We start from the raw sequence: 12,911 nt of genomic DNA, 5'->3' as shown, positions 1-12,911 counted from the left end.
TGTTCCAGAATTCCCAGCACCGCTCACCTCTCCTGCCAGCAGCTCAGTGATCTTGTTGATGACTTCTAGAATCTTCTTCTTGCTTTTTCTCTTCAGAGTCAGTAACGTAGGTGGAGTGAAGTGATTTTTCCTTTTTGGATTAGTCTCAAGTGATGTCTTCATGACTACAGCACAGTCCTGTGATATACAGCAATACATATAATATTAGAATCCTCCTCACCTCTCCGGTCAGCTCTGTGTTTTGTTATTTAAGATAACAGTGATGTCATGTGACCTCCCAGAATCCTCCTCACCTCTCCGGTCAGCAGGTAGATGATCTCCAGTGTAAAATTTAATATCATCTCATTCAAGGAAAAAATCTTTTTTCCTAATTTGTCATTATTCAAGGTCTGCTGATTCTCCATCATGATGTCCTTGTAGAGATCCTTGTGTCCTTCTAAATACTCCCACTCCTCCATGGAGAAATAGACAGTGACATCCTGACACCTTCTAGGAACCTGACACACACAATGATACAGTCACCATCCAGACACATCCCTTGTCTGTTACTGGATAATGTCCCAGAATTCCCGGCACCGCTCACCTCTCCTGTCAGCAGCTCGGTGATCTTGTTTGTGACTTCTAGAATCTTCTTCTTTTTGTCACATAAAGGAGTCGGGGACACAGATGAAAGAACAGTGATGTGTCTCAGGATCCCTCTCTGTTCTGACACACGGTGATGTCTACTGGAGGTCACATACTCACCAGATGTCTTCTTCACCACTGTGTAACCCTGTTGAGATATGTCATAAGAGATGTGAATGATTACTGAACTGAAGCTGTGACATTCAAAGTATCTCCCCCATATCAGGTCACATCATATTTACCTGATAAATTGAACCCTCTTTTAAAGAGGAAGTAAACCCTCCTCAGGAAGTTGTACCTATAGGTAAGCCTATGATAACGCTTACCTATAGGTACTGTAAATATCTCCTAAACATGTACGGTTTAGGAGATATTTACCTTTAATGCAGCCAGTGACGTCACTGGCGCATGCGCTCTGAAGGAACGGCTGATCGTGCCGTTCCTTCAGAGCCCCGTGCCGTGACCGTCGGCTCCCGCGCGCGTGCGTGGGAGTGACGTCACCGCGGCTCCGGCCAATCAGATGGCCGGATGCCGCGATCCCGGAAGACGGGCGAGTGAACATGTCGCTCGTCATACAGGTAAGAGAGCGGCACGGCGGGGGCTCGTTCTAAGGTAAGTATTTCATAATGAGCTAGTATGCGATGCATACTAGCTCATTATGTCTTTCTCTTGCAGGTTGTAAAAAAAAAAAAATTTTTTTGAACGAGTTTACAACCTCTTTAATGACTATTAAGATGATCATGTAATATTTCTCGAATACCCCTCAGCTCTTTGGTCAGTTATGTTTTTTAATAATAACCTCTCCGGTCAGGTCTGTGTTTTATTAATAGAGATAAGAGTGATATCATGTGACCTCCCAGAATCCTCCTCACCTCTCCGGTCAGGTCTGTGTTTTATTAATAGAGTTGTGAGTGATGTCATGTGACCTCCCAGAATCCTCCTCACCTCTCTGGTCAGGTCTGTGTTTTATTAATAGAGATAAGAGTGATGTCATGTGACCTCCCAGAATCCTCCTCACCTCTCCGGTCAGGTCTGTGTTTTATTAATAGAGATAAGAGGGATGTCATGTGACCTCCCAGAATCCTCCTCACCTCTCCGGTCCGTGTTTTATTAATAGAGATAGGAGTGATGTCATGTGACCTCCCAGAATCCTCCTCACCTCTCTGGTCAGGTCTGAGTTTTATTAATAGAGATAAGAGTGATGTCATGTGACCTCCCAGAATCCTCCTCACCTCTCCAGTCAGGTCTGTGTTTTATTAATAGAGATAAGAGTGATGTCATGTGACCTCCCAGAATCCTCCTCACCTCTCCGGTCAGCAGGTAGATGATCTCCAGGGTGAGGTCTAATATCTTCTCTGTCATCTGGCTTTGATATTTGCCATTCATCCTCATTGATGTGGTCATGTGATCTATACAGGACATGGCTCTCTGTAGACGGATAATAGACTGGGATGAATAATGTCTGCACAGTGTTCCTCCAGAGTTCATACTGCTTGTTATACCAGATTAGAGGTCTTGTTAATCAATGTAACTCAAGAAAAAACATAGATTTTATTTAAATGAAATTCAGCAAGAACATATTATGTTAGGTTTGAATGGGAATGGGTATGGGGGAAGGGGGATTAGAACCTTTGCTAAAGTGACAGATCTCAATCAGAACAGGAACTGAAAGGAAATCTAACCATTTTCAACAAAATAACTCTGAACATATCTATGGTTCAATTGATGTTCAGGATTAGGAGACAAAACAGGGATGAAGGAATGCAAGCGGGATAAATACTCTCTATAGTTTACCATGGATATAGATTGAAATTCAGGTTGGTTCAGCAGGCACTGGATGAAATTCGATCAGTCCAGCCTGTCTCGGCTCTAAAGAAGTCAGTCGTTTGATTGACTTCTGTCAAAGGGACAAACTGGAAAACCAATGTTGATCGGCAGTTGAGGCCACTGGTCAATGCATTCCGGATAGCTGCAAGTACCACTGTTAGAATACAACGTATCAGCTTTATTTAAAACCCATCTGAGCGGCTCTGGATGGATACTTGGATACATGGCTCTATATTTTGAATGTATCTGGTCTATAAACCAGAGGCTCTGGATGGACAGTTGGATAAATGGCTCTATATTTTGAATGTATCTGGTCTATAAACCAGAGGCTCTGGATGGACAGTTGGATAAATGGTTCTATATTTAGGATGTATCCGTTCTATAAACCAGAGGCTCTTGATGGAGAGTTGGATAAATGTTTCTATATTTAGGATATATCCGGTCTATAAACCAGAGGCTCTGGATGGACAGTTGGATAAATGGTTCTATATTTAGAATAGATCTGGTCTATAAACCAGAGGCTCTGGATGGACAGTTGGATAAATGGTTCTATATTTAGGATGGATCTGGTCTATAAACCAGAGGCTCTGGATGGACAGTTGGATAAATGGTTCTAAATTTAGGATGGATCTGGTCTATAAACCAGAGGCTCTGGATGGACAGTTGGATAAATGGTTCTATATTTAGGATGTATCTGGTCTATAAACCAGAGGCTCTGGATGGACAGTTGGATAAATGGTTCTATATTTAGGATGTATCCGGTCTATAAACCAGAGGCTCTGGATGGACAGTTGGATAAATGGTTCTATATTTAGGATGGATCTGGTCTATATACCAGAGGCTCTGGATGGACAGTTGGATAAATGGTTCTATATTTAGGATGGATCTGGTCTATAAACCAGAGGCTCTGGATGGACAGTTGGATAAATGGTTCTAAATTTAGGATGCATCTGGTCTATAAACCAGAGGCTCTGGATGGACAGTTGGATAAATGGTTCTATATTTAGGATGTATCTGGTCTATTAACCAGAGGCTCTGGATGGACAGTTGGATAAATGGTTCTATATTTAGGATGTATCCGGTCTATAAACCAGAGGCTCTGGATGGACAGTTGGATAAATGGTTCTATATTTAGGATGTATCCGGTCTATAAACCAGAGGCTCTGGAAGGACAGTTGGATAAATGGTTCTATATTTAGGATGTATCCGGTCTATAAACCAGAGGCTCTGGATGGACAGTTGGATAAATGGTTCTATATTTAGGATGGATCTGGTCTATAAACCAGAGGCTCTGGATGGACAGTTGGATAAATGGTTCTATATTTAGGATGTATCTGGTCTATAAACCAGAGGCTCTGGATGGACAGTTGGATAAATGGTTCTATATTTAGGATGTATCCGGTCTATAAACCAGAGGCTCTGGATGGACAGTTGGATAAATGGTTCTATATTTAGGATGTATACGGTCTATAAACCAGAGGCTCTGGATGGACAGTTGGATAAATGGTTCTATATTTAGGATGTATCCGGTCTATAAACCAGAGGCTCTGGATGGACAGTTGGATAAATGGTTCTATATTTAGGATGTATCTGGTCTATAAACCAGAGGCTCTGGATGGACAGTTGGATAAATGGTTCTATATTTAGGATGTATCCGGTCTATTAACCAGAGGCTCTGGATGGACAGTTGGATAAATGGCTCTATATTTAGGGTGTATATGTGCAGATTTGACAATTCTCTATGTAGTTGCATCTGCAGAGATAAAAGAGATAACAGTAAATATGAGGGACAAGGTTTGACATGACAAGGGGGGGTTATTGGGTGTAATTACAAAATAATATATTCTTACCTCTTCTCCTGCCAGTTCCAACAATGTCTTCTCTCAAAATCACATGATCCATAACTTCCTGTCAATACCTACATCACTTCCTGTTTGTACCTTACATCACTTCTCGTCTGTCTGTTCTTACGACAGTAAGAGAGGTGACCACCTTGTGGAGAATAGGAATTCTGCAGCCTACGATCTTCTTAAGTGTTGTCAGATTTCCAGACTTCAAATGAATGCAATTTCATTTGAATTTGTGGCTGCTGACTCATAACACCCTGCACAAATTAGAACCTGGTCAGGTGCCTCACAATAATCAAGAGTAGTGCCACCTTTGTTATGGTGAAATACAGAGGGTGGAATAAGGGGCTGAGTTAATAATGGTATGCACAGGGTTGTCACCTTTGTGCTGGCAAAAATATGAGACAGGTGGGTGATTAGGGTGAATAAAAGGCAAATCTAAAAATACACAATTTCTTTAAATAACATGCTTGGGGTGCCTTGACCACCCAAGTTATCATCTGTTTGATTAAAAGCAAAAACAAAAATGGTTTGGGTTTAGTGATTTAGGGTTGGAGTTTGGGGTTTGTTTTTTTAGGGTTGGAGTTTTGGGTTTAGTATTTTAGGGTTGGAGTTTAGTGTTTAAGTTTTGGGTTTATTGTTTAAGGTTGGAGTTTGGGGTTTAGTATTTAGGGTTGGAGCTTGGGTTTGAGTTTGGGGTTTAGTATTTAGGGTTAGAGTCTGGGGTTTAGTATCTAGGATTGGAGTTTGGGGTTTAGTGTTTAGGGTTGGAGTTTAGCATTCAGGGTTGGAGTTTGGGGTTCAGTGTTTAGGGTTTGGTTTTTCTAGGGTTGGAGTTTGGGTTTTAAAGTTTTAGGGTTAGAGTTTGGGGTTTGTTTTTTTTTAGGTTTGGAGTTTGGTGTTTAGTTTTGCTGGGTTGGAGTTTGGGGTTTAGTATTTAGGGTTGGAGCTTAAGGTTTAGTGTTTAACGGTTGGAGTTTGGGGTTTAGTATTTAGGGTTGGAGTTTAGTGCTTAGGGTTGGAGTTTAGTGCTTAGGTTTGGAGTTTGGGGTTTAAGGTTGGAGCTTGGGGTTTAGGGTTGGAGCTTGGGGTTTAGTATTTAGGGTTGGAGTTTGGGGTTTAGTGTTTAGGGTTGGAGTTTGGGGCTTAGAATTCAGGGTTGGAGTTTGGAGTTCAGTGTTTAGGGTTGGAGTTTTGGTATTTCTAGGGTTGGAGTTTAGGGTTTGGTTTTTCTAGGGTTGGAGTTTGGGTTTTAGAGTTTTAGTGTTGGAGTTTGGGGTTTAGTGTTTAGGGTTGGAGTTTGGGGCTTAGCATTCAGGGTTGGAGTTTGGGGTTCAGTGTTTAGGGTTGGAGTTTTGGGTTTTGTATTTCTAGGGTTGGAGTTTGGGTTTTAGAGTTGGAGTTTTGGGTTTGGTATTTCTACGGTTGGAGTTTGGGTTTTAGAGTTTTAGGGTTGGAGTTTGGGGTTTGGTTTTTCTAGAGTTGGAGTTTGGGTTTTAGAGTTTTAGAGTTGGAGTTTGGGGTTTTGTTTTTTTTTTTTAGGGTTAGAGTTTGTGGTTTAGTACTTAGGGTTGGAGTTTGTGGTTTAGTACTTAGGGTTGGAGTTTGAGGTTTAGTACTTAGGATTGGAGTTTGGGGTTTAGTATTTAGGGTTGGAGTTTGTGGTTTAGTATTTAGGGTTGGAGCTTGGGGTTTAGTGTTTTTGGGTTGGAGTTTGGGGTTTAGTGTTTTAGGGCTGGAGTATATATGTTATTGTTTTGGGGAGTTATCTGGGAGACTTAAAGGGAGAGGGAGAGGCAGAGGTTCTTTGTGCACAGTAGTAGGGGGTAAACAAATTTTGCATCTACAGTAAAAAGCCATGACAGGGCTGAACCTTGTGAAAGCCAGGAAACATCTGTCTTTTTCTCTGGCAGTGGGCATGTTATACAACCTGAGCACGAGGTGGAGGTTGTGGAGTGGTCAACCAAGCCTTCCTCATCCTCCCAGGAAAAAGGCAGCAAATGTTCCTCAGTAGATTCAAATGTGCCATCTGCTTCCTCCTCCTCTACAGCTAACTCCAATGTCACACTGCAGACTCGCATAGCGTGGTTAGCTGAGTTACTTCAGTTTTGCATCAGTACCTTGCTGCAGAAATATGTGAAAAAGATAATTTTATCAGATGTTGATGAAGAGAGCAGTAAGAGCACATAGGACAACCAACAGGCAGGGAGCCATTTTCATTTCTGTTCCACACATGATTCTGCACCACAAAGCTCACTAGAAGTAGCACCACAATGATATCTGCTGGCAGCAAAATGCCCACACTCTACCTCGCTCCTCACCTTCCACATCCTCCCTCTCTAAAAGATCAACATCTGCATTCAATAAAACATGTGTTCTCAAGCAACAGGGAGGAATGTCTGAAAAGGGATTTGAGAGACTTAAGACCCGTACACACGAGTCGAAATTCGGCCGGGAATTTTCGTCCGACGACTGATTTTCCGATTTTCGGCTTGTTAGTACGGTGCTCTCGACAACCGACTCCGACTTTTCGGCCGAAAAAATTCTGGTGTGCAGGCTATAAAATTTTTGTCCACCGTCAAAACACGTCCGATTTTCGTGCAGTCAGTACAGATTTCGACAGGGAAAAATCTTATGAGCAAGACTGGGCATGCTAGGAGATGAAAAAACACAAAGAAAGCAATCCAACACATGACATCACTTCTGAAGTAGAATTCTGTCGTGCGGGAAAATTCGTGTGCAGTCTAGAGCACATTCCAACCAACAAACACCACTCTGGACAAAAGACGGACGACCGGTCGGCGGAAATTCGTTGCGTGTGTACGAGGCTTTACCTTAAAGCACATTAAGTGAGCAAGAGGGCCACCATGGGGATAGGTTAATTGGAGTCAAGTGTAAGCTTGAACTTCACTGTAAGTCTCCTAACCCCACCCAATGTCTTCAGCAGCATGCTTGAAAAGGCAGTTATCTTTTCTGAAGCTTCTGGAGCGGAAGAAAAAAATTTCCCATCTCAATGTCAGCTTGGCAAAATTTCTAGTTTTATGGCTGCTCCCATTTGAGCTAGAGATGTTGGCCAACATCTATGAATATATCTGTGATGCACATCATTGCCATGTACCCTGCCACTATTTTTTAGCCTGGAGTCCATCCCTGCCTTCCACCAGCATGTGGAAAGTAATGTTTCTGTATTTTTGGACCACATAGTCAAGGGCAAGGTCCACATTACTGCAGATACATGGTCCAGCAAGCATGGGCATGGATTTTAAATTTACAGCCCACTGGATAATGTTACTCGTGGCTGGGGAGGGTGCAGGAAGGGGCCCACTGCTGGAGCTGGTGGTGCTACCCTGTGTTCTGCACCTTGGTGATGATGACAGCACAGTTACTTCTGCCCCCTCTTCCTCCTCAAAGGCCTCACCCAGTGACTCCTTAGAATCAACAACTTTCCCCAAGTGACCCAGAGCCTATACCAGTGGTCTCCAAACTGTGTCCCTTTGCTTGCCTTTACCTGGCCCTTGAGGCATTATTCCTGCCACTGACACCAACAATGGGGCATAATTCCTGCCACTGATACCAACAATGGGGCACTATTCCTTCTACTGACACCAACTATTTCTCACCCGAATACCAAAGATTGGTCATTGTTTCCTCCCATTGGGCACAGTCCGACCCCCCCTAAAGTCTAAAGGACAGTAAACTGGCCCTTTCCATAGAAAGTATGGAGACCCTTGGCTTATGCAAAGGTCCAGGAAAAATGCTGCTACACTGTTTTATGGCTGGTATGCCTCGAGGAAAAAAGCCACACTGGGTTAGAGATTCTGTTAGCTCATCGGGCACAGGCTGAGAGGTGACTTAACCTATGTTATCTTGTGCCAAGCAAGGCTATGTGTGATGCTTTCCGACCTTTGGCAGGGAAAGTTAACACCAGTGCCTTTCCTGGCAAATTTCCTGAATTTAGTAGTGCAGCGGTTCCTGGTTAGGCAACCTGGCTTCCATACTGTCCTGCATCCGGCCAGAAGATAGTATGGCAAATTTAGGCAGTCATAGCCTGTGAGTGTTTGTTTGGCCAAAATGTAGCTGCCTGCCAACCACCTCAAAAGTAATACACCTACATGCTGTATTTTGACATTGGCCATGCTGCAGCTGCTGCATAAGCGTGACCTCAAGTATCTCTAGGAGTATGGGTAGAGGACTATCACGTACCTGGAGGTGAGCCTGAACGGTGAGGAAGGCCTCTCTTACGCCTCTGACTCGGGGCCCCTGATAGTGCAGACAGGAGGCGCCGGAGTATAGAGTAGCACGAGTGCCTGATGTAACTGGAAGCAGGCTGATGTCCACAGACAGGGATAGCCGGGTACGTCCAGAGGATGAGCAGGTATGCAGGCAACTAGTGCTGGTGGCAGGAGCGTAGTGAGACAAGCCGGGTCAGAAGCCAAACGGTCATACAGGAGCCACAAGGAGCAGACTGGAGCGGAGGTCAAGGGACAAGCCGGGGTCGGTGCAGGCTGAGAGCAGAGGATAGTCAGGACAAGCCGGGTCTGGTACTGGTAAGCAGGATACAGGTTAGCAGGTTCAGGTCAACAAGGCTGAAGACAAAGCAGCACTGGAGCTGAGCAAAGGCTGGGTTTAAATAGCCCATTTGGCACCAGCATCTGTCATGTTGCGTGCTTGCGTGTTTGCGTGTTCGCGCATGCGCACATTCGCGCAAGAGCATTCGCCAAGTCCCGGCAGGATTGAACAGAAACACAACTTTGAACAGCAAGCCTCTTCTTACAAGGACTGTCTCTGGGGAGCTGCTTTTTTTTTATCATGTCAGTGGCTCCTGATAAAGGAGGTGTGTACCATCTTATCACTACCTGAAGAGGTGACCAGAATGATGAGCCGCAACAAGCCACAGATTAATGGAACAATTTTTCCAGTGTTCCTGCTGGAGGACACACTGCTTGGTCTTATAGGCCCGGCACAGGAGACATAGCAGAGAAAAGAGAAAGACTTCCAGCTGTTTCGAGGTCCACAGGATTCTTTGCTTACTACCTCCATACCTATGAGTCAGAGGCAGCACGAGAAGTGCAAAAAATAGACTGTAATTTTTATTTTTGATAAAATCTGCCTCATCTATCTCTTTGAAATGATGGTCTACTAAAGCTGTATATATTACTGTATGCAACAACCAAGCTATACTCTGATATAATCATAGCACATAACTGGTGCCATCCTCATTCTACTGGGCTACACAGATCAAGCTCAACCTTCAGAAAACTAGATGTGTTCCAGGGGACACTTTTGTTATTGTACCCCTGCATCTCTCTGAGTGACCCCCTGTATCTTGGTCACCAGATTTAACACAATGGCTAGTAAAGCCCAGGTTCTGGAAGAACTTGTAATGGCTGCCATGTTTAATTTGCTTTGCTGGAAATGTTATGTTGCTGCATTTATCACCATACTCAAAAGGCCTTCTTTCAGTAGTGTGCTGACAGAGGGATTAACCATAGATCCTTCTCTTCTGCTAAGGCCCTAGACTTCAGGAACCGAGTCTTAATCAAAGCTACCTCTCTCTCCCCTGGTCTGAGCACTGCAAGTCATATTCATACATTGTAATTCATAATGATCATTATCAGGGCTGTGGATAAGGGGGTACCACCAGTCCTCTTGTATGGGGGCATGGGCCAGCAGGGGGGCCCAGGCAGCAGGGTGAATTGAATTTGGGCAGGGAGGGTGATCCATGTGGTGGGGAGGGGGGGCAATTACTGAAACGGATACCCTGTGGGGCTCTCTCTGTAGCAGATTAAAGCTGGCTTCTTCTCCTTTCCTTCTCGTTGGCTTTCAGAAGCTGCAGAGAGAGCCATACAAGGGAACAGTTCCAGTAATTGCACCCTCCCCCGCCACACCGATCACCCTCATCTGCTGCCCAGGCCCCCCTGTGTTATATACACAAAAGCAGTGACCGCACTGCTATAAGAAGACACTTTGAATTTATTCACCACTTGTAGATTCATATAAAACTTGAAACATCTCTGACAAGGACCAAAGGTTGATGCGTTTCACGAAATTACATTCGCTTACTCATAACCACACCCCCTGTGTGCCCTTCCTACCCCTACAGTATTGCCAGGCCTCCCCATTTTCCTTCCTGCCGGCAGTTGCAGACACACAACAGGATCCTTCAATATAGAGAATGGGGAAAGGGTGCAGTAAATAAGTCACATTTACCAGCCCCCTCCTTTCCTGAATGTACACAATGAGCGATTGGTACTGTTCACACACTGTGTTCATTCATAACTGAAGCATTGGCTGTATGGAGCCCCATGGTTTTTAACAGCAGTCCTGATCATAATGAAAACACAACTGCATTAATTCATGTTCTTTGTGATAAACTATATTGTTAAAGTATTGGGACGCCTGCCTTTACCCATACATGAACTTCAATGGCATGCCAGTCTTAGTCCATAGGGTTCAATATTGAGTTGTCCCACCATTTGCAGCTTTAACAGCTTCAATTATTTTGCAAGGTTTAGGAGTGTGTCTACAGGAATGTTTTGCCATTCTTCCAGAAGCGCATTTGTGATGTCAGGCACAATTTTTGGATGAGAAGGCCTGGCTCGCAGTCTCCGCTCCCAATTCATTCCAAAGGTGTTCTATGGGGTTGAGGTCAGGACTCTTGCAGGCCAGAAAATTTCCTCCAACCCAAACTCACTCATCCATGTCTTTATGGACCTTGCTTTGTGCACTGATGCGCAGTCATGTTGAAACAGGAAGGGGACATCCCCAAACTGTTCCCAAAAAGTTGGGAGCATGAAATTGTTCAAAATGTCTTGCTCTGCTGATTCCTTAAGAGTTCCCTTCACTGGAGCCCAATCCCGGAAAAACAATCACACACCATAATTCCCCCTCCACCAAATAATTTGGACCAGTGCACAAAGCAGGTATTTAAGGACTGTGTATGTAATATTTGTCTCTCCTCGTGGAAGCAGTTACCCTAGCCATCCATGACTTGATTTCTCTTGTTCAGCCCTGTGGGCCGAATGAGAAAAAATGAATTTGATTCCCTCATCTATGCTCCACAAGTGGATGAAGGAATTCCCACTGCCAACGAATGTATTCAATTTGGGCTAGAAACCACGCTGGATTGGTCTAAACAGCTACTGATAAGTATTAGGTGGTTGCGCGGGTAAGTGGTGGGGCTAATTTCTCTTTGGAGGTTTGGGCTGCTACTTTACTTGTATGACAGAGCCATCTCTTTAGCAGAAGCAATGCTCGAATGAGAAGGAAGGTGTGCCTGGTGTCCGAAATAATAAGTGGAAGAATACAAATGTTTATAAAAGTGTGAGAACGTACAGATCAAGCCAACATGTTTCGGGGGAATTGCCTCCCCTTTCTTCAGGACTGCTGGTACGTGCTAAATGAGATGGACGGACACCGTGGCATAGACAGATTTATGTAGGATATTCTGTACACGTGGTAGCCAGCATTTACCATCACAAAAAATTCTGGTACAACAACAGGGGAGCCCATCCATCTGTTAGCAGGTACCAGCAGTCCTGAAGAAAAGGGGATAATTCCCCATAAATGCGTTATATTGACCCTCTCACACTTACAACAAACCTTGGTATTATTTTGGATACCGGGGGCTCCTTCCTTTTCATTCAAGGTATTGTATTCAGGCAACTGCTGCCCGAACCCCCAAACAGTGACTGTTTTGATAAAGAAGGAAGTCGAAACAGAAAACTATGCATTGTTGAGCATTTTTTTTCTTCATTTACTTTACAAAATCAGAATATCCCATTGAGAGAAAATCGAATCAAGGCTTTGTTTAAGTCTTATATATTCATGTTTCAAAGGAAAAACATTCAAATCTATTAATAGTTATCCATTAGGTGGACCCGTGACAAGCCAACTCCTTCAGTAAAGCAGAGAGGATGAAGAATCAAGAGCAACCAACCAAAAGGGTCTTCTGGGTAAGATAAGTTCTGAATGGGGGTTATGTATTTTTGCAGTGATGCATGCATTGAGTAGGATTTAGACATATATACATTGTGAAATATATATAAGGATTAGCTAGGGGAACATCATCCTATTCACCATTTATTAGATGACTTCTTCTAAGGCATTTTTAAACAAAACAAAATGGACAGACTGCCCACATCATTATTATTATTTCATGTACTTATATAGCGCTGTCAATTTACGCAGCGCTTTACATATACATTGCACATTCACACCAGTCCCTGCCCTCAAGGAGCTTACAATCTAAGGTCCCTAACTCACATACATACACAGTAGGGCCAATTTTTTTTTTTTTTAGTAGAAGGATCTAATGACTAGAGTTGTGGGTGTTACTGATAAAAATGTTTGTTTCATAGTCTACAGGAATGGAGAATGGTGTCAGATTGATAGACAGTGAGATGGACAATGCAGACCAGCAGAGAGATCCGTAAGGCTCCATTCACATCTGAGCGTACTAAAATCAAGGGCGGAATGAATTCACACCTGAGCATACTAGAATCAAGGGCGGAATCAATTCACACCTGAGCATACTAGAATCAAGGGCGGAATCAATTCACACCTGAGCATACTAGAATCAAGGGCGGAATCACATGATTCTGCTTGCGATTC

The 12,911-nt window shown here is 43.7% G+C and overlaps 2 protein-coding genes across 2 annotated transcripts in view; both read right to left on the bottom strand.

Moving 5' to 3' along the window:
• Positions 1-12,911, bottom strand: part of LOC309564402 (uncharacterized protein) — an 880,901-nt gene that overhangs the window by 682,292 nt on the left and 185,698 nt on the right.
• The window catches only part of LOC309563410 (uncharacterized protein), a gene marked incomplete at its 3' end in the record, with an annotated part of 173,873 nt that overhangs the window by 96,587 nt on the left and 64,375 nt on the right, over positions 1-12,911 (bottom strand). The window contains exons 11-12 of the mRNA XM_082267804.1: positions 584-772; positions 21-177 (exon numbers count right to left, since the gene is read on the bottom strand). Of these exons, the coding sequence (XP_082123930.1) occupies positions 21-177; positions 584-772 (346 nt within the window). The remainder of the gene's footprint in view (positions 1-20; positions 178-583; positions 773-12,911) is intronic.

This window comes from Pelophylax lessonae (assembly GCF_965119305.1).
Source record: "Pelophylax lessonae genome assembly, chromosome: 9".
Lineage (NCBI taxonomy): Eukaryota > Metazoa > Chordata > Amphibia > Anura > Ranidae > Pelophylax > Pelophylax lessonae.
Note: the sequence above shows the minus strand (reverse complement) of the source record. Positions and strands in the feature narration are given on the sequence as shown.